Raw genomic sequence first — 22638 nt, forward strand, 5'->3', positions numbered from 1 at the left:
GCTTCATTTCTGGTCTTCTAAATGAGAGATAAATATCTTCCAAGTGAGACATAAATACTATGACTCAAGATCTGTTACTTTTTTTTCTCTTCTACATTTTCATGGAACACGTTACTACTCATTTAAATACTGAATCAAAATTCTGTGTCAGTAACTGTCATAAAACACTAGGGAGGTGACTCGTTGTTAAAAGGTAATACTCATCACCTGTCAGTGGCTCATTAGCATGACTGAATAGGCACTAATGTGGTAATTACCATGAATTGTCAATTTCCATCAGAGCGTCTTCTCCCAGCCCTGAGATTGTGGATGTTTGTGAAATCACAGAGGAAGGCAGAAGATGGCCAAGTTAACAAATCCAGCTGCCCACCATCTCCACTACCAGAAAATAATGGCAAAAACATCTAGAATAAAAACAATGATGATGATAGCTAATATTTATTGAATAATTATTCTTTGCCAGACATTAGCCAAGTGTCTTACCTATTCTATTGCATTTACTACTTCCACTCACCCTATAAAGTATGTACTATTATTAATACTATTCCAAGAGGATAAAACTTAGAGACATGGTATAAATTGCCCAAGATCATACAGCTAATGAGTAGCAGAGCTAGAATTCAAACAGGTCATCTGAATCCAAAATCCACATGCTTGACAGTTTCACTCTATTCCAGGGTTTTTCAGCCTCAGCACTATTGACACTCGTGGCTAGATAGTTCTTCGCTGTGAGGGTCTGCCCTGCAGGACTGAAGGACGCTTAGCAGCTTAGCAGCATCCCTGGCTCTGCCAACTAGATGCCAGTAGCACCTTCTCTCCCTGGGCCCCTCCCTACTAGTGGCAGCCAGAAATGTCTCCAGATGTTACCAAATGTCCTCCAGAAGGCAAAATTGCTACTCCCCCCAAACTTGAAAACTCTACCTTAACTCCTCTTTATACTGATTATATAATAGCATGTCATTAAATAACTTCCAGAAACCTATTTTAATGGTTATAAGACATTTTATTGAATGTTAAATTAGTACTATACCCAAAATATTACTTTTGATTATTTTTTAAAGAAAAATTTACGTTTAAGAACTTATAACAAGATTTTTTGAAATCTACCCCTTTGGTGTATTCTCAGATTTAAAGATAAACTTTGTCAATGAAATGAGAAGCAGGAGGTGTTTTATATCGCAAAGACTATTAACTTCCCTTGCTAAAATGTGTCACTGTTTTTCACCTGTTATACTACAGGAGAGAAAATGAAGAAGCCTTGTGTCAGTAAGAAGTTTCTTTAATAGTGAAAGAGTTTACTTGATTACTGTATACAGACATGGCCTAAATCAACAATCAAATAAAATATGGCATGCATATATATCTGAAAATAAAATAAATTCATTAGATTTTCTTTAAAAATTCAGAATTCTTTGATTTTCCTAAACTGTCTAATAAATCAAAATTTACTAAAGCTTTGGTTTTGGTTTCATTCCTTTTAAAATATATACTTAAATAAATATTAAAAGCAAGTATTTTGCTATTTCTACCTACACCATTCACTAAATACTTAAGTGCTTACTATTATGTTAGCTAGTTTAGGAAAGATATAAAAATTAATGTCTGCATTCCTGAGGAAATTATCTTAGAAACAAGTCACATACACAAGAGCCCTAACAATAAGAAAGGACAGTATAAAGCAACTAGTAAAGTGTTTTGTGTAATTCACATTAAAGAAAAATATATGCACACACACACACACTGAAGTTAAGGAAGATCGGGAGATTCATTTAATAGGCATATTCCATATAAACTACTCATCACAAATTTTCCATTTTAAGAGTCCACATGAAAAATCAGTATGCAGAGACTAGAAGCAAAATACATCAAACAAAAACTTCCTAGAGATGTCTGAGTTGTCAAATTTTACTACCTTTCCAAATCTTTGTAAGGTTTGAGAAGAAAATGGTGCATTGTTGGATAAAAACAAACATACTTTTACTGATGCATTTTTTACTCTTCTATCATTCTTTCTCACCAAACCCACAATTTCCTACAAATCCCATGAAGTTTTAAATTAATAGCGCTTGGCTCCTATTTACCAAGAAGTGGTTTACCCATCACCATAAAAATGGAATTAAAAATATATCTGGCTAAAGAAATCCAAAAGAGAACGTTGGATTTTGTTGGGTTTATTGACAATGTGTATTTAAGTGACCATGCATTCTTAACCTCTCTCTTGGGTGCAATTCGGAAGTAATCTGCCTTTTAATAACCTACACTGGACATTACAGTTGCAATCCAAGTGAGCAGTGTCACAACAAAATTATCTAGTACACACACGTTGCTTAGGGCAGCAATGTTACCATAGTTACTACCAGATCAAACATCTCAGGAAAGCAGAGCCACTAAGTCTTTCAATGTGCAGAAATTCAGCACTTTTGATACGTAATGAGCCTTCATTTTCCTTCATCTTTGGGCTTTTCCAATTGGTCTTGTGCTGTTTCTTTATCTTTCTTTTTCACATCTAAAAAAACAAATAATTTTCCATCATATAGAGAATATACTGAAATCTACTTTGTATTATATTGGAATAAAACAGCTGGTTTTTCCTTTATGCATCCTAGTCATTTTCTACTTGATTAGGACATACTTTGCCGTCAGTGCAGATGTAGAAACTACACAAAGGAAAGAGATATGGGTCTGTCTCTTAGTTACCTTTCTCTCCCATTCTCCAGACTTATGTGCCAGGCGGTCTTCAAAGGTATTATTACAATCTCCATTTATAGATTAGTTTACTGAAGCATAAACAGGTTAAGTGACTTGCCCAAAGTCACCGAGCTAGTAAGTGACAGAGCCACAGTTTGGATGCAGACTGACTGACCCTGCCCTTCCCCATCTCTCGATGTTGGATCACACTCTCTAGCTTCCTTACACTTTTTATCTCCTTTGCTCTTAGGACTTAATCGCACTTTCTACTTCCAGGGAAAAAAAAGTCAAACAATCAGATCACACAAGCTCAACTTTCTGCCAACAAACCTCTAAAATCCCCTGCCGTCTCGACTTTTTCCTTCTGCCCATGTTACAATGGAAGATGTGCTCCTCAGGACTGACTACATGAGTTGTTGGAACCCAGTGCAAAGTGAAAACACAGCACCCCTTATTCAAAAAACATGGAAAATTTCAAGGCAGCAACAGTAGAACAAAACCAAGGGCAAGCCTGTTATGAGCCCGAGGCCCTGCGCAGCTGCCCACCCAGCGCGCCCTTGTAGCTGGCCTTGGTGCTGCTCCGACTGTCCAGGTCTAATTTCTTCACAAGCCAGGATCTTATCCATTTCTGCCTCAACAGCACTCTCAAGATCATCTCTAATCCCTGCAATTCACCTGACTTTTGCTCTTTCTCCTGGCGCCGTCATTTCCTCAAGTCACTACCATCTTCAAACTAACGAAGGCCTTCTTTCCACTGCAATTCCTCCACTTACTGGCTTTTCTTTTATCCTTTAAAATATATTATATCTTTTGCTGTCAGCATTTTAAAACAAAACTATTGTTTCTACTACTTCCGCAAAATGGGTCCTGCCAAAATCATCAATGGCATCTTTGAAAAGAAATCTGATAGACCGTTCAGTTCTCCAACTTCAAGCACTATGTACCAAGCAGTGAAAAAAAAAAAAAAAAAAACCAAACAAACATACATTCCAGCTCTCAGGGAACTTCTTGTGAGGAATACGGACAAGAACTAAAATAAGTAAAATGAGTGGCATGTGGGAAGTGAGAAGTGCTACAGAGGACATTAAAGATCAGGAATTGTCACAAAGTCTTGGGGCCTGGAGGTTGCAATTTTAGATAGGGTTGGCTGGGAATGCCTCACTGAGAAGGGGGTCATGTGAGTAAAGACCTGAGGGGGTGAGAGAGTTCGCTAGCTGGGTAGCAGGGAGAAGAGCATTCCAAGAGGAGAAAACGTCAAGGTCAGAGGCAGCAACGTGCAGGAAGAACTGCAACTGGGACCATGCAGAGAAAGAAAGGATGGAAAATGGGGTTGGAGAGGAACCAAGAGACTAGATCTTTGAAGGAGAAAATGGCAGATTTCTGAACCAATTTTGAAAGTAGGGCTGACAGCATTTGGATGTCTCACAGGCCTCTTAGACGGAATATGCAGGAAGCAGATATCACTCCTCTAACCCTCAAAATTGCTTTTCTTCCATGCTGGCCCTTGTCAGTATATGGCATCACCATCTACCCTGCTGCACCAGGAATTATCCTCCATTTCTCTTCTTTATTACTTGTAGTCACCTCCACCACCTCCAATTCATCAGCAAGTCCTATGAATTCTGCCTATAAAATATATCCCAAATCCACCCACCTGCCTCCATCTTCACTGCCTCCTTTATCCTTCTCTAAGGACAAATTTGACTTGGGGGTAATTCTAGCTCTGTTACCCTGGGAACCGGATTCAGGTGGAATGTCAGCCTGGTTACTAATCATATGGTAAAAATGACCCAAATGGTAAAGTACAACTGTCCTGAGAGAAACTATATGATAACTGTAAATACCTGGTAGGAAACCATAGCACTGGGATTCTGTAAATGCCATGACACTTATAACTGAGCATGTCCCTTGCAGAGAAGTTAGGAAGCAGTGTCCAAGGACTTGTTACAAAGTATTAGCCCCCATGGGACATGGGACTTCTAACCCGTTGCCCCCATTGGTGCAGATCTTGTCCCCTTGCACCTGAGTTCTCAGTGAGTGGTGGGGTGAAGGTGCATAGAGACTGGCCCCCAGGACTGCTTATGTGGATCGCTGCAAGGACTTCCCACAGAAGGAGATGGTGTAATGCAGCCCTTCTGACCTGCTGTGTTTCTAAACCTGTATACTTCTGAGCAGACTGGCACCAGATGTGGTCTTATGAGTCTGTGGTCTTATGAGTCTGAATGTTTAATTTGGCCCCAAAACATTTCCTAATGAGGACTGCACCTCCTAACTCAACTATATCCATTATTTCTCTTCTACAATCCATTCTCCACATAACAAAGTGGATATTCAAACAGGAACATCACTCCCCTGCTGAAAACCCTCATATTTAGAATAATATCCTCTTTATTCATCCAGGTTTCTGAAGCCCTAAGAGATCTAGTCCTTGCCTCCTCTGCAGTGTCACCTCTACCACTCTCCCTCTTACCCGCTGCCTCCGAGCCATGGTGGCCAGATTTTATGCTTCTTGACACGTCCACCTTGTTCCACTCTAAGAGCTTTTTACAAGCTGCTCCTTCTGCAAAGAATGCTCTTCCCCCTGATTCTCCTGTGCCTGGACCATTCAGTTGTTATTCAAAACCTACTGCTGCCATTCAGATTTCAGTTAGGACATCTGGAATTTCTCAGTCTAAAGTAGCCACCCAGTAACTCTCTAACACAGCATCTTATTTTAATTCTCTGATAGAACGTATCACTGTTGACTTACATATTTATTTGTTTACACTCTAACTCTCCCATTGGAATATAAGATGCATAACAGTAAGAGTTTATGTCTGTCTTATTCACTACTATATGGCCGGTTTTTAGAATGGTGCCTAGCACTTGGCACTAAGTTGAACGGTGGAGCAAATGAATAGTTAGTGATGGTGGGAGGTAAGAAAGGCCCTTTGTGACATTTACAGTCTCCTACGCTGCCACCCTCTGTCACCTCTTGCTGATGTGTTACAGGGCAGCATCGTCCTCCCTACCATGGTTATCAACTTGTAAGGGATAGATTAAGATGGATTATAAACTAGGAAGATTTCAGGCAGGTTAATTTCACACACGATGCAGGATGTCTGAGATCCTAGATTTATTCCCACTTAAGAATATCAAAAAACAAAAACAAAAGAGGATTGATCTGAGAGAAACTTGCAGATCTGTCCCAGAATGTCTATTTTTAAATGACTAAAACATTGAAATCATAATGTCTGAGACAGGCCCTAGATTTTTGCTATTAGCAATCGAAAACTATTCATTTTAAATCCTTAATGTCTGTACTTAGCTAATAAAAAAAGAAGATAGACCCTAAAGCTATTTATGTATAGCTTTGTTAGAGACACATTGTTTATGCCATCTACCTACATAAACTTACTTCCTTTCTGTGTATTCTTTAACATCCGGTGTTACTATGTTGATTCACTTTTTAACATTTTGAGTTTCTTAGTTAATACCTTCAACTTTATTTCCAAATGATTTAAAGAAAAATATAAAAATAGAAACAATATTCTTTCAGATAATGGTCTCTTCAGTGAACAAAATAAAATGAAGACACTACTAACTTTCTTACAGTGTATTTGTTCTCTTTTGCTTAACTAAATAATGTCAATAAGCATTAAGGTTTTGTGTGTGTGTGTGTAGGGACTATCAACTTTAATTAGGCCTGTTACATGAACAAGTAACTTATCTTCTCGCTAGTTGAGGAGGCTCTTCAACAGCAATATCATGCCCTGATAATCAGATTACATTTTTTAACTTAAAAGGCCAAAAACATTACACATATTTTTATTCCTCTTCTTTCATTTCCTCCATCTTTTCTTTTATCTTATGATAGTTTACATGTATGTGTATACTTTTTTACTATTACTTTAGTACCCTTTATGATACATACAATGATTTTCAGAAAAAGGTGAGGTAACCGTGGGACTCCAAGGTCTGGCCACAGTCCCTGGCCTAACAAGGATATTAAGTATTTCATAAAGATTATACCAGGAACATTTGTAATTTTACCAGGTAGAAAGTCACCTCCTGAGGCAAAGAACTAAGAGCCCTCTTCTAGGGCTCACATGAATAGGGTAGAGGTGCAGAAGCTTCCAGCTGTCTCTTGCCTCATTGCCACCAGTAATAAATTTCTACACACACACTGGAGTCCACTTTGAAGTCTAAAATGGGGTACAAAACACAGGTATGTTGGTAATGACTTGGTACTAAAACTCTCTTTAAGCTATTTGAATGTTTTTAAGTGAAGGGACTCTAAGTGTTATTATATTTATTTTCACAAGACTAAACGCTGGAAGCTTTATGAACTGTATGTAAGCAACAGGGTGAAAGACCCAAGATTTTCCTTCATTGGTCTGATAGCTCTCGTTTTTTCTGAATTCAACTTTTTCTACTGATTAAAGAATGATCAACTTTTAAAGTTCCTGTCTCTAGCTGAGAATAAACCTATTCTTAGCTATGAGAAATAGAAGAGCTTGTAGAATACTACAATGAAGCAGAAGCTTCCAAGATGATTTGCCAATGGATGGCAGAAGAAAAATTCCTTTATTTCTGAGAACTTCTCAAGAAATTCTGTAAGCTGTTGAAGGAATGGATTGTATTTGTTCACCTTTGTATTCCCAATCATTAGCACTGTGCATAACTATACACATCCAACAAATAAATAAATGTTCAGTTTCCACATTTAATCTAGGAGATAATAAGAGGAAAAGTGCACTTTTAGAAAGGCTGAAAAAAATTTACTTAGCTTTAAACAAAAGCTGAGAAGCTTTAGTAAACAAGCTTAACTAGTTAAAGGGGAGACTGTTCCAGAGGGAAGGATGAAGAAGAGAGAAGAAGAGGATTTTGAGTGTTACCTTCCTTCACGGAGAGGACCTCCGGTTTGAGGGGCAACTCCGAGGTTCCACTCGTGGCAGCTGAACCCTGGATGTCTGGTAGAGCATTCCGGCGGCCTGCCCTTGCTGATGATGCAAAATTGTTGACCATTGGCTCCACATCCGTCATTTTTGATGAATCTGTCCTCATAGCAACATCTACAAATAGAATGTGCACATGAAGAAGAGGATGAGCCTAGTCCAAGGTCCACGTTCACACTGGTGGGGGTTAAAAGGCATGGCTACATCAACAACATGGAAGCTTTGAATATCTAATCATTGATCGTACCCTGCATCTATGTCTATGCTAAGGTCCTGGAGCTTCTATTTGCACTTTTGTACACTCGCTGAATAAAGCAGGAAGGCCTCAGTGTGAGCCAGATTGCTATAAATAACCTCAGAGCCAAAGGAGCCATTTGGATGCTTTAGGGTGCAGTAATCTCTTGCCTTTGATTCTGCTTTTCTATGGATGCATCAGCCAAATGAGGGCTTGGAAGGAAATGCAGACTGACTTGCTTGGCCACTCCTGTGGAGACTCTGCCTGCCAGTATTTGCTTGTAGTGCTTGCTTAGGCTGAAACCAAATCACTATAATTTGTAAGGACCAAACAAAACACGCTTTTTTCTCTTTAGAAATAAGAAATTCAACTTTATCTCAAAGGCTTTTGACCCCAGTGGCAGCTGTGTATTTCTGTCTGCTCTAGTCTCAGACCCAATTTTCAATAGACTCATGTCCGTGTTTGGGAGAGTAGAACCTGTGTTACCTTTTCTTGCCTTCAAGTGGACATGGTAATAACTAGTGCTTTTCTAAGCATCCTTTATGTTCCTAGCAATTGTCTCTCTCTATGAAAGAATTCTCAAGAGACCATTCACTATACAGCGAGGGAGGTAGCAGACATTGCTTATTCTAAAATTAGCCCTCTCTTTTATTTATTTATTTTTTTTGCGGTACGCGGGCCTCTCACTGTTGTGGCCTCTCCCGTTGAGGAGCACAGGCTCCGGACGCGCAGGCTCAGTGGCCATGGCTCACGGGCCCAGCCGCTCCGCGGCATGTGGGATCTTCCTGGACTGGGGCACGAACCCGTGTCCCCTGCATCAGCAGGTGGACTCCCAACCGCTGCGTCACCAGGGAAGCCCTAGCCCTCTCTTTTATATGATGTTTTCTAATGAATCTTTCCTACGAAGTCAACACTGAAGAGTATCTCAAAAGCAGCAGCAAACTTTTTTTTTTTTGGAGAACCCATTAAATGCTAGGCTCTCAGCTGGGCCTTGAGAGTACAGAGGAATGAGTTATTCTCCTCTTTTAGGGGACTTGTACTCTCCAAGGAGAGAAAAAAGGTTTGCATACAAGGATAGATAACATCATAACACAGAAATGTGCTGAGTATCAACCAAGAGATGGAGATACTCAAGGGCTGAAATATATGAACCTTGGCCTACACGAAGCAAACCAAACTTTTCACCTCAGTTAGAAGGGAGCCCTTTCCAATCAGTTAACTACAATTCAGGAAATGCTAAAAATGAAGTGAAACAGTCACAAAGTATGGTGCATTTGATATTAGAAACACAATTTCTTTGGTCCATAGCAACCAAGAGATGAACATCAAGCTTAGTGTGGGCCTCAGGAGTAGAGTCTAGGCTACTTCCCCAGATGGTCTCATCTTTCCAGGAATCATGGACAATTTGAGAACAATGCTAGATTTTCAGACATAATTTTGGACTTCTAACTGTTGAGTATTTGCCAATTGTCTGGTATTGACAACATAAAGTAAAGAGCCCTGGACTATTAGTCAAAAAGAACACTCCATGACAGGCTTGCAAGGTGATATTGGTTAATTTCTCCGAGTCACAGTTCCTCCCATATATAATGGATATAAACATTAGCCTGACTGATTCACAGAATTCTAGTGAAGAACAAATGAGATAAAGAACATGGAAACTCTTTGTAACTATAAAACCATATGTTTGATTAACAGCATCACTGTTCATTTCTCAATAAGTTTTATTTACGCCACCACCTTCTATGTATCCCCCTTAGTCCTAACAAGAAACATCTTCCTACTGAAAGACCTCTTGAGTTTTTTAAAAGGGAAACCAGAATTTATTCAATACTATATGAACACTTTCACATCTATTATCTCAGATAAACCTCCCAATAATCCTTGTGAGGTAGTGAGAAATAACCCCCACTATATGGATGTGGTAACTGGGGCTCAGAAAGGTTAAGTGACTTATTTTAAGTTGAACAACTGCTAACCTAGTACACAAGGATGCAAATCCAGTTTCAGTTCACTCTGAAAGCAAGATGACATGGATTACCACAAAACTATCTTTCTAAATTCCGGTGATATATATAGACAGCCAAACAACAGCTACTTCAGATTCTGCCCTTCATTACTTTTTAAATAGAAAAAAATATATACAGTTAACCCTTGAATGACACCAGTTTAAACTGCACAAGCCCACTTATATGTGGATTTTTTTCAATTAACATGTACTACAGTGCTACACAATCCACAGTTGATTGAATCCAGAGATGGGGAACTGCAGATATGGAGGTTGGACTGTAAAGTTATACACAGGTTTTTGGCTGTATGGAAGTCGGTGCCCCAACCTCCATGTTGTTTAAGGGCCAACTGTATATATATGTGTGTGTGAAAAAGAAAGAGATTCCCTGTCTTTTCATAGGTATTCCTCTCTGGCTTGAATGTTTGGTTATCTGTGAGCCCCTCGCACTACTCCCCATGACACACAAATTTCAATTAGAGATCGCCTCTCTATAGGTCGTGAGGAGTACTTGACACCAGTTTGGAAACAGACCCCATTTGCAGGCCCCCATTCTGTCCCCAGCCAATTAACATCACATCAAAAGCCATGGCCATGATGAAGTGTTTATTTCTGTGAAGGATCTTCCTGTGTAATCGCAAAGAAGGTAACCATGCTAAGCTTGGAGGAGAAGCTCCACGAATACCTTGATTATTACTGTCCTGACAGTCCAAAATCGTAAAACTGAAGATAACAATAGATATAAGATACATTCTTTAAAATACTTGAATGCTATATATTTTATGTTTAGCAAAATGGGATTTGTCAAAGGAGTACTGAGTTAGAATTTGCATACTGACAGAAAACTTCCAAAAGGTGGCCTGTAGAGTGGGCCATCAACATGGAAGAAGACATTCTGGGCTCCAAGTTTCTTCTTTGCTATTGGCTCCTATCTTGAAAGTTTTTGCTTTTGCCTTTATACTATTATTTCTGGCACAGGCTTTCTAAATGAGTCCTTTTTTGTCGATTGGTGTTAGAAAACAAGACCATCACAAGCCAAAAAGTTTGTCAACATTATACTCATTAATTACCATTTTAAAATCAAAACAAAACTGGATATGCAGGGAGGTCAAGCAACAGGTTACTTTACTCCAGAGCTTTCCTTGGTCCTTTTCCAAGGTCCTTGGTCCTTTTCAGAGCCTGTCACTGATGCTGAGTGACCAGGATGTCAGGCTCCACCACAAGATGGATAGTTTGCCCAGCCCAGACCCACAGGGCTGTTGGGACAGGGAGCTTTCTGATCTTCCCGACAGAATGTGCCGGTGACTTAGAGACACTGGGAAGAGAGTCTGAATGCATAGGGTGATTCTTAACTGGGCTCTTTTAATCCCCTGGTAAGAAAGTTTATTGCAGCACTAGAAATAATCTGGAAGTCCATCAGGAAAGGAATGATTGAATAAACTATATTATATTATGGAATTTTATATGGCTCTTAAAAAGAATGTGTTAGATCCAGTCAGATCTACTTACTGAGATATGTTCTTGACACACTGTGAAATAAAGCAAGTTTAAAAAGAAATATTTACAGCATGCGGGGAAAGGAGAAAAAGTAATGAATGTAATGTAATCTCAACTTTGCAAAAAGAATAAAAATTCTAGTTTGGAATTTAAGAGAGAACAAGGAGAATACTAACCACTGTTGGTATATCCTTATATATTTTAACTTGTAATAATGTGTTAAAATAATATATAAAGGACTTGAAACACATTCACCTGGCAAAATTATGAAAAACACCGAATGTCTCTAAAGTAACATTTTGATAATTTTACCCAAAATAGTATATCTTCAAGTGAAAGTCTCTCACTACCCCAACTAGCCATCCTACTTGTCTATTGTTATTATCCTATGCAACACTGATTGCGTATGCAGTAAATATATATACACACATATTTTATATATATATATATATATATACACATATACATACATACATATAAAGTAGAGAGAATTGCTCTCTTCAATGCTTTGTGACATTTAAAAAAATATATAACCCATAGAAAGATGAGGAAACACTACGAAGAGAAACAAAAGAGATTAACTTCCATGTTCTTTCAATTTTCTGGGCTTAAAGCTAATTGTGTCTGTGTTTGCTAACCAAGGCAGCTGACTCACTGGCAACTCTTCCTCTTTTTCGTCTACAGAATTAGCAGTGGAATTTGTATGAGTTCTGCTTTGTAAACTGTGGCTGCTTACAGGAGCTGAAACCATTTGGACATTGGGAGATTTCAAAGAAGTCCTTGCATGGCCCATGGCAAGGTAATGTGATTTACAAATGCCTGGGACACACTTTCTTCTCTACGGAAAATACACAGTTTTCAGGATGCCTTAACAAAATTCCATTACACAGCCACATATACACACATGCCAGGATCTTTGCAGTCTCCAAAATATGAAAATGCAACACCAGCATAGCTGAAGAAGACAAAGACATTCAAGCTAAATGGAGCACTGCAGGAATATATATATTTATATATAAAGAAAGCACTAGTCAGCTTCCAGTGGGCTAAACATTTCCTGCTAGGAGTATGTTATAGTATGTTATAAGCATAATTATAAACAAACAGAAATTTTTGCAACCTCTTTCCCTTTCAACTGACACAGGCCATCTTCTTAGCTCACACTCATTCTTTTCTCCAAGTTCATTATTGAAGCCCAGCCCACAAAGAGGCAGATACCTTTTCTTCTAATCTCTGCATCCACGTCAGTCACGTCATCCACCTCAGTGAAACCACTACTCATTCTGCATGTAGGACTTGGAATAAACTCTTTACCCTCTAAATCAGTTCTCTGAAGTATGAGTCAGGCTATCTGAGAAAACATTTAAAGTAAACAAACAAAGGAAGAACATGTATTTTGGAAAGTCAGTGCTTTTCTGGTCCAAAGACAGAAAGAGAGGGAGGGAGACACACACCGGTCTCAGCTGATAACCAAATATATCATCTGTCTCTCCCCAGCTTTCAAAATCTTAATACCTTATGCTAGATTTCTCTGGTTTGATTTTCTGTTTCGGAATATGCAAACCTCTTCCAAACAAGGCAAAAGAACTATAACAGTTGCTTTTTAATGTGGACCAACGAACACAGATAATTATTTATTCATCCAGTCAATATTTATCAAGCTCCTGCTAAATTATTACGTGCCAGGCCCTGTGCTAGGCTCACAAGCTACAGAAAGGAACCCATAGTCTGGTGAAATCAAACACATTCTGGTCTTTTCAGTTACCTTTCTTGATCTTAAATCTTATTCTTTGGAAATAAAGTAAAAGTATCCACCTCTACGGGCTTCCCTGGCGGCACAGTGGTTGAGAGCCCGCCTACTGATGCAGGGGACACGGGTTCGTGCCCCGGTCCGGGAAGATCCCATATGCCGCGGAGCGGCTGGGCCCGTGAACCATGGCGCTGAGTCTGCGCGTCTAGAGCCTGTGCTCCGCAACGGGAGAGGCCGCAGCAGTGAGAGGCCCGTGTACCGCAAAAAAAAAAACAGTATCCACCTCTAAAATGTGAATCCTTTAATGTAGCTCCTACTCAACTCAGTATCAAGACAATTTTAGGCTAAACAGAGTTTACATGGAATGTATACATGTATAGAAACTGTTTTTTTTTAACTTAGAGACCTTTCTCTTTTTAAAAATTCCTCCAAATTTCTGTGCCTCAAGTACAAGCCAAAGGGAATCCTAACTTTTGCCTGTTGACACACGTTTTTTTTTACCTTGCTTAGGTTCTTGCTTGCTAATATTACAGATTCTTCCAACACATATTGATATGTACATGGAAGCTATTTTTTTTTTAATTAATTAATTTATTTATGGCTGTGTTGGGTCTTTGTTTCTGTGCGAGGTCTTTCTCTAGTTGTGGCAAGCGGGGGCCACTCTTCATCGCGGTGCGCGGGCTTCTCACTATCGCGGCCTCTCTTGTTGCGGAGCACAGGCTCCAGACGCGCAGGCTCAGTAATTGTGGCTCACGGGCCCAGTTGCTCCGCGGCATGTGGGATCTTCCCAGACCAGGGCTCGAACCCGCATCCCCTGCATTGGCAGGCAGATTCCCAACCACTGCGCCACCAGGGAAGCCCCATGGAAGCTATTTTTATCACAGAGAATTTTTGACAGCTTAAACCTATAAAATTCAAAATGTAAAGTCAAACTCGTTTTCCCATAATCTTCCAAGTAAAGCAGTAAACAAATCTGAGTACCATTCCCGCACAATGACACTTGCTATACTAAGACAGGGCCACTTAGAATAATAATATACGCTGATGTGGCGATAGATGAAAAAGATTAACTGCAGCAAACCATGCAACCCCCTTGAGCGTGGGAGTCACTGTCACTATGAGATGTGCCACAATCAGTAAGGACTCCCCCGCCCCACCTGAAGACCTGGGACGGTGGCATGGCAGGCAGCTCCTCCACACGCACAGAGGAGGAGTGGTTAACTCCACAAGAGAGAAGGGGGCCTCTGAGTAGGGTCCCAGAGAATGAGTGAGCAAGTGCCAGTGAGAGGCTGCTCTCAGGCCATCCACTTCTTATCTTGGCCCTTTCCAACCACTCTTGGGACACAAAGTGTTCCTATATTTCGAAAGGGGCACAAAGACTCTCCAAGCTCACAGAAGCCCAAGTTTTGCACTGGTGAGAAAATCATACAATTTTGAAGTTCATGTGATCTGTTTGCACCCTTCCTGTCTCACCATGAACACAGGACCCTGAGAAGTTGGTTCCCCTTTTAATGAGACAGTGGTTTTTAAATGTCAAGTGACTTTTGATGACATCAGTAGGAAGGGGAGAAGGGGAAGTTAACTCTGACCAATGTGGTCACAGTAGAGATGGCCTTGTATCCCTCTGCCTGGTACAGGGACTGGGACATAGTTGTCTAATAAATTCAATAAAAGTTTAATTAATAGCTGATACCTATAAATTATGAGCAGGCAAACATAGCCTGTGAAGGTGCTTTTAATTATTAATATTCTTAATAAAAGCTGAAAGTTCAATTATTAAATATTAAAATGAAATTTGTTACATTAACATTAAAATAGCTTTGGAGGCAGGCTGTGGACTTTGGCAAATACAATGCCTTGCAGGTGTAAGTAACACTGACAGTCATATGCAGAACAGTAGTTAAAGCACAAACTCTTATAGAACCACCCTCATCCAGAGCATCTGGATAGTTATACTCTCCAGACACCAGTCCTCTCTGGAAAAGATCCATATATGTTAAACTGTCAACAGCCTTGCATGCAGGACCACTCAATCCTGTCTGAAACATCCGCAAGACATTTGTTCTACACCAAAAGGTCCTTGATATTTGTTCATATTTGGTCCTTTCCAAAACATCCATGGAGACACTTATTTGGTCTTGATATTTGGTCCTTTCTAAAACCATTCGGCATGGACCAAATGTCTCATGGAGCTTTGGACAGGACCAAATGTCTGCTGTGAATAGACTTGCCAACCTGAAGCCAGTTACATATAATTCATCAGGCTTCCCTTGTACAAATATGCAATCCTCTAATATTTTAAAAGACCGGATCCTATCGTCTTAATTCTCCTTTACCATTTTCATGCTCAACAAGCGGAAAAATAAAGCCCTTTTATCCTCTGGGCTTATTTTCTTTGCCTACGATTACTATCGAGAGTGACCCACTGATGACAAAAAATAGTCCCATAATTACTCTTCCAATTTAAAGGTAATTTAAAGCAATATCTTAAGCATGGACACTTTCAGTTACATGCTTTTATTTCAGAAAACTTCATAGCATATATGCTTATCTGTCTTCAAAAGGAAAAATGCAGTGTGAACAAAACAACAGAACTCTTTTTATTAACATACAAAAATTTATACATGTAAATGTGTACCACATCCTTCAAAGGAACTTTAGGAAGCTACGTATTTATTCCACCTCTCAAAATATTTTTGTGACTTCATAAGTGCAGCTCATTTTATATTCATATATATATTATTTTTAAAATGCAACATTATATTTTACAGTTTTTAATTATAGTTCTTAATTACCAACTGTGTGTCCCGTTTGTTCGCCCATCTCTTTCATTGCACTTCAGTTTCTTTTCAAAGTCTCCTTAAGCAATTTAGATTTGCATATATTCAGAAGAAAACTGAATTTTCAGTTTTCTGAAGATTTCAAAGCAGTTTTGAGCAGTGACAGCATTGCTGAACTACATTAGTACACCCTTGGGATGAGTGTCTTTAAATTAGTCCTTATGTTTGTTAAGCAGCCCATATGGAGCAATGAAAAGTTTGTCCACCTAAAAGTGTACATCCCTGATGTTGAATCCTACATTGCCTTCTAATGGACTTTCGACTTCCAGAAAGGCTTCTCAGTTAGTTGTTTCCACATTTATCAGAAGTAGGATTAATATTACCTATTCTACTACCTTAGAACCGAACTAATGAATATAAATGTGCTTGGTTAACAACTACACAAATGAAATTTGTTTAGAAATCAGTCATATTAATTTATAGGAACTATAATAGATTATCATTATGAACATCAATTACCCTGTTAAACTATGGTGTTGATGTGGCTCTGGAGACAGCCTCTGATGATGTGAGTTACAAAGACAAAAAAAGATTAACACTGAGACCTTGCCAGAAACTTGGTGTTTAAAAACAGAAAGAACATAAAAAAAAAAATTATTTACAACCTCCCTTCCACCTCCCCATTGACCAACCCTGCCCCACAGACACACACACACCCCTCAGAGTTGGCTACTTTTCTGCAACAGCTGTACCAGATAAGCCACCTGTCACGGAAAGCCACATCTCCCTTACACTGTTCATTAGAGAGTTTCTCCCAGAAGGTGAACTCCCCATATACTTTCAGCACAAACCCTGTTTAAGTGCTTCCTTTACAGGTAATATGGGATTGAAATTCTCAATTTCTTCGTGATGCCTGAAAAAGAATTCTTCATCTGAGTAACAACATGAAGACATAACATGGTGAGGAAAGAAGGGTCGCAAAAGATCATGTGAGGGAGCTGTTTTCTCAGTGAGGCTTGTCCTGACCACCCCATTAAATGGTGTTCCTACCCATAGCTCCTGAGAGTCCTTGGCTCTCTCTCCTTTCCCTGAGCTCTTAGTAGCTTCCAACACATATTATAATTATAACTTACTAGGATTGTACTTGTTGCTTACTGTCTCCCTCTACTGGGATGTAAGCTCTACAAAGGCTTTCTGTAGATTTTTCACTGATCTATGCACTAAAGCTATGCCTGGCACTTAGTAGGTACTCTGTAAAGTTTGTTTATTGAATGGAAAAATTATCTTTTCATTTTTCTTTTTCAAAATGAATTCTTTTCTTTTTGCATATGAAAATAATACATGTTCATTACTGGGGTAAAATGACGATTCTGAAAAGAGAGAAAACAAATTGCCTTATATCCCATTATCCAGTGACAGCACTGTTATAATTTTGGTGCATATCCTTCCAGAAGGTTTTCAGTGTTCACATACACAAGCATATCACATACATATAAGTATGTATTTTGAAGTTAGATTATATTTACTTTATATCATGTTGCTATTATACCTTAAAACTACAATCTTTTCCAGGCCAAGATAATTCTAAATTTTTAGTAAAAGTTTTTTTTTTTTTTTTTTGCGGTACATGGGCCTCTCACTGTTGCGGCCTCTCCCATTGCAGAGCACGGGCTCCGGACGCACAGGCTCAGCGGCCATGGCTCACGGGCCCAGCCGCTCCGCGGCATGTGGGATCTTCCCGGACTGGGGCACGAACCCGTGTCCTCTGCATCGGCAGGCGGACTCTCAACCACTGCGCCACCAGGGAAGCCCCAGTAAAAGTTTTGAAAGAAGAAAAATTTCTAGAAAGCTAGAATTTCAGGATGTATACCGACTATAAAATATGCATAGCCAAAAGCCAAATGCAATAGCAAAAGTAAGGGACATGGCTAAGGACTGAAATCACTCACAAACCTTTCCTTAATTAAACTGAATAAAGTTAATATATAGGTAAGAGGCTTTTGTAAGTGTACACAACTTTAAGAGTTCCAGTAGTGTCTTTTTCTTCTATTTCCTCAATTTAAAGAAAAATTCTTTGGGATGTCTCTTAGTGTCTTTTTGAACGAATTTAATTTTCATCTTTTTTTTTCTTCCAACTGAGAAAAGGGGGAAAATAATTGAGCCTTTTCAAGCTCTGATTTGTTCTCTAAGTTCTCTTCAGTATTTTATTTTTCTTCTCAAGAGAAGAAATCACTGTAGGGTTTTATTAAGCCCAATATTCAATCAAAATCACAGTGGCAAAAATTTTAAAGTTGTTTTGAGGATTTTCTGGGTCATATGGGCAAAACAAATTCCCAAATAGCAAATACTTCAGAAAGAAAAATCATACCACTGAAATATTTTTGTTCATCAAATTATGTATATTGGTATTAACCTAAAATTAAGTTAATAGAAGTAAAATTATTTATATGGATGCATTTAACTTTTACAGAAAACTTTTTAAAAATAAAAAGATTCTGTTATTATATTTATTATATAAGCTCAAAAGAAAAAAGTCCTCGTGAAAAATTGTGTCTAAAATATATTCAACTGACATAACAAATAAAAAAGTTCAAAAACCTATACATAAATGTATATATATACACATAATATTAATTTAAAAAATATATGCACAGAAAAACATGGCAAGGGGAAGTACACCAAAATTTTAGCAGTAGTCCTTTCTTGGTAGTATTACTATAAATGTTTTCTATCTTTTTCTTTGAACTTGATTGTGTTTTCCAAATTTTCTATAATGAAGATTTTTATAATATTAAAAATGGCACAAACATGTGTTGAGTACTGTTTTAAAGCCTTTTAATGAGAATAAGCTTATGAGATTCTGTGCTGTAGGGAAGTCATTATTGTCTTTATTTTAAAGGTGAGGAAATTGAGGATCATAGAAGTAAAATGATTTGGCTACAAGCAACCCAGCTAGCAAGTGACAGAGCACAACCAGAACCCATTTTATTGGGTTAGCCAAAAAGTTCATTTGGGTTTTTCCGTAACAGAACTTACAGTCAATCCAATATCTGACACCTCATTCCTTGCTCCTTCTATTACACCTCACCAAATATTTGTTGAAGAAAGACTCAGTCTTCATTCAACCAATTGTTACTAAGCATCTAATATATCCTTAACTCGGTGCAGAATTCTGGGTAAGTAGTGCCAAGTAAGACTAAAGACCGTGATAGACACAGTGGGGATACACAAAAGAAGCGTAATACAAGGTCCTTACTCTGGAAAAGTTTGTGACCTAATATACAAATAAAATACACACCATTAAAAGAAATGTAAAAATAGAAGTCAATATATGATATATTTAAATAAGCAGTATAAATGAAAATACTATAAAATGTAGAAATGTTATTGAATTTGGGGGCTATTAAGAGAGACTTCACATATCGGGCCTTAATATTTGAGAGGGTAGAAAGAAAATAAAAAGGCTTTACCAAGCCAAAGAAATCTTTAGCTAAATCATGAAGAGGGGAGTGTAGAAGGCAAATTACAAATAAAGGAAAAGGAAACATGGGGCTATAATAGAGTATTATGCCATATAGAGCTGGAAAAATAAGTTGGACCATGGTCATAACTAGAACCCAAGTTGCAATGAAATGAATTCTATTATAAAGGATACTGTATTTATTCCTGTGAGCCCTGGGGAACCATGAAACTTTCTAAGTCACATAATAAGGATGTGTACTAGATGCATTGTTTGAACACTGAAACTGAAGTGAAGGAGATTAGAAGGCTATTAAAAAGGGACATTTGTAAGCAAACCCACCATAACAGGAGGGATAAGCGCTTTACAAAAAGTATCTGTAAATGCACAGTCCAAGAATAGCTTCTTTTTTAAAAAAGAAGAGAAAAGATAGGGCACCATCAGTTCTGAAGATTCATTACAAAGTTTCAGAATTTATACTTTCAGACATGAAAATTCATTACAGTATATGAGTTACTAAGATAGTGTGGTATTCTTCAAGGATAGACAAATAGAAAAATAGAATAAAATAGAGATTCCAGAAATAGTAACATATACATATGGTTCCTTGATTTGTGACAAAGGGAGTAACTACTAATGTGGTCTCTTGTAACTATGGTAAGGGTTTAACTATTGCTGGTGGACTTTGAAGATTCACAGACAGGAAACTAGATATTGATGGGAACGTTGTCAATCATGGAAAAAATGGTGCTTAATGTATGACTACATATGAATACAATAAAATTCTAGGATTAGTAAATAAATGGCTTCAAGTTATAGTGTATTCCTGTGAATCTTGTATTTAAATATTTTCATACAAGTTGAAAGAACAGGGTATAACCTCCACTTGATTTCAACAATTGTTAACGGTTTGCTATATTTAATCTCTCTCTCTAAACACACACACACACACACACACACACACACACAATTCTCGTTCAACCAATTGAAAGCAAGCTGCTAACACGACACTTTCACGTCTAATATTTTAGCACGTCTTAAGAATTACATTCTTCTATATATCCATAATAACATAGTTCCACAATGTTCTTTTTTGCTCGTTGCAATTGTGTCTTAATTCCCACTTTTTCCTGGATATAATCCAGCCTTTAGGAATTTTTGCAGGGGGTGATCATTGGTTTTTGCATGTCTGAAAAAAACTATTTTATCTTCATTCTTGCAAGGTATACCACTCTAGGTTGAAGTTACATTCTACAAGCTATCCTCCTTTACCCCTTTTTTGTTGTCAGGACGTTTGCTGATTGTGATGGTTAATTTTACGTGTCAACTTGACTAGGCAACAGGGTACCGAGAGATATTTGCTTAAACATTATTCCGGGTGTGTCTATGAGGGTGTTTCTGGATAAGATTTGAATCAATAGACCGAGTAAAGCAGATTGCCTGCTCCAATATAATCTAATCCACTGAAGGCCTTAATGGGACAAAAGGCTGAGTCAGAGAGAATACGCTTTCTGCCTGACTGTTTTCTAAGACACCCATACATGTTTCCCTATCTTCAGACTCAGACTTGACTGGAACTTACATTATCAGCTCTCCTGCTTCTCAGGCCTTCAGACTTGGACCAGAACTATACCATCAGTTCCTGGGTCTCCAGCTTGCTGACTAGAGGGCTTGGAATTTCTCAGTCTCCATAAAAGCATGAGCCAACTTCTTATAATAAATAAACATACATCTAGACATATATATTGTCTTCATCTGCATCTAATCTGCTGTATAAGCTATACACCAAGTTGTAATTTCTAATTATTACATTTTTCAGTTTTAGACAATCTGGCTCTTTTTCAAGTCTGCTTCACTGTATTATAGTATCTTATTCCTTAGTTACACATAATTTAAATATACTCATTTATTCTTTTCAAATATACTAAACCTATGTTTCTAAATGCTATATAAGTAATTCCAATATCTGAATGCTTTATACTAGTCTGATCCTGTTATTTATTGTTTATGTAGAATCTCTCTCACGGTAGCTTATTTCCCTGCATGTTTTATGATTCTGGGTTGTAAGCTCATGTTTTTAAAAACTTTTTCCTTGAAATTATGTGAGACCTGACTTAAAGTATTTTCCTCTACACAGGCTCTGAATTTGCCTCCACTGGGTGTCTGGGGAACTACCAAATTCATTAGCTTTAAATTCTCAGCATGGAATTTTTCAGACTAGACAGACTACAGAGCTGCAGACCTGTGTGAGGTTCCACTTTTGGTAATAAATGATCAGGACAGCCCTTTCCTCTTTACCACCCAAGGCAAGGCCAAGACTGGCAAGTATTCTTACTGCCTTCCTTTGAAGGTTAGAGGTTGCCATATTACCCATTGAACAGACTAAAACTTATGCTGATTTCCCAACTTGAGTGGGTCTGAAAAGTTTCTTTCCTTGTCTGTAGATCACAGCTCTTTAAAACAAAAGTTGTGAGTCACTAGGGAACCCAGGGAAGCCTCTGAGTGCAGTACTCACCTGCCTCTAGATACGTGGTTTCTCATTGTTCTGGGTTTATGAAGTATTCTCTTATTTGCCAATACAAACATTCATTTAAAAAGAGTTTTGAAAATATTTTATCCTACCTTTTAGGGTGCTGTGTACTAGTATAATAGAATTGTTAATTGACTATACCCAGCACAATGGTGCTGTCAGGTTTAGCCTGTGTTTGGCAGTTGGTCTCTGAGGCTCCCACCTGTAAAGGCAGTGAAAACGCAGCACGATAACTAGTCAGTGCTTCAGTCTTGTTTACCAAGGTCAAGCTAGGTCACTGAGTCTAGCCTGGTGACTGTCCCTGGCTGCTTGGAGAAGCTACACAGACATCGTTTGTAACTGTGCACCTCTGGAACAGGCCCAGAGACAAACTTTTGTGAGGTCTGTAACAAGAAGGAGCCTGCCACCCCGCACAAAATTAAGCATGGTATCCTGGTTGGTGTTTTTGTTCATGAAAGGGTAGTGACCTTGCTGGTTTCCTGTGCTGCTGCCTTCCTTGCCGCTGTTGCTTGTGCTCTCCTGACCCCCAGGGTTATCGAGGTGCACATCCATGGTGGTCTGTGGCCCAGGGGCTGATGAAAAAAAAAGGGAACAGGAGGAAGGAGCATTTGGTACTCGACTGCTCTCCCAATGTAAATCCCATAGCCAATGCACCTAGGCTTTGCCTAGCACTCCTGCTTTCCAGAATACCAAAGGGCTAAGCTTGCAATCATGGGCCTTATGGTCTCCATCCAAGTCATAGGCAAAATGACT

General features: G+C 38.6%; 1 protein-coding gene across 2 annotated transcripts in view; it reads right to left on the reverse strand.

Moving 5' to 3' along the window:
- Positions 1-986: 986 nt before the first annotated feature.
- The window catches only part of PKIB (cAMP-dependent protein kinase inhibitor beta), a 106566-nt gene continuing 84914 nt past the window's right edge, over positions 987-22638 (reverse strand). The window contains exons 1-3 of one of the 2 annotated variants that reach the window (XM_032651931.1): positions 22353-22425; positions 7566-7742; positions 987-2506 (exon numbers count right to left, since the gene is read on the reverse strand). In XM_032651931.1, coding sequence (XP_032507822.1) covers positions 2439-2506; positions 7566-7734 — 237 coding nt within the window. In that variant the 5' untranslated portion in view covers positions 7735-7742; positions 22353-22425 and the 3' untranslated portion in view covers positions 987-2438. Of the gene's footprint in view, positions 2507-7565; positions 7743-22352; positions 22426-22638 lie in introns of those variants that run through there. The other variant, XM_032651930.1, reaches the window with a different exon arrangement.

This window comes from Phocoena sinus, chromosome 12, assembly GCF_008692025.1.
Source record: "Phocoena sinus isolate mPhoSin1 chromosome 12, mPhoSin1.pri, whole genome shotgun sequence".
NCBI lineage: Eukaryota > Metazoa > Chordata > Mammalia > Artiodactyla > Phocoenidae > Phocoena > Phocoena sinus.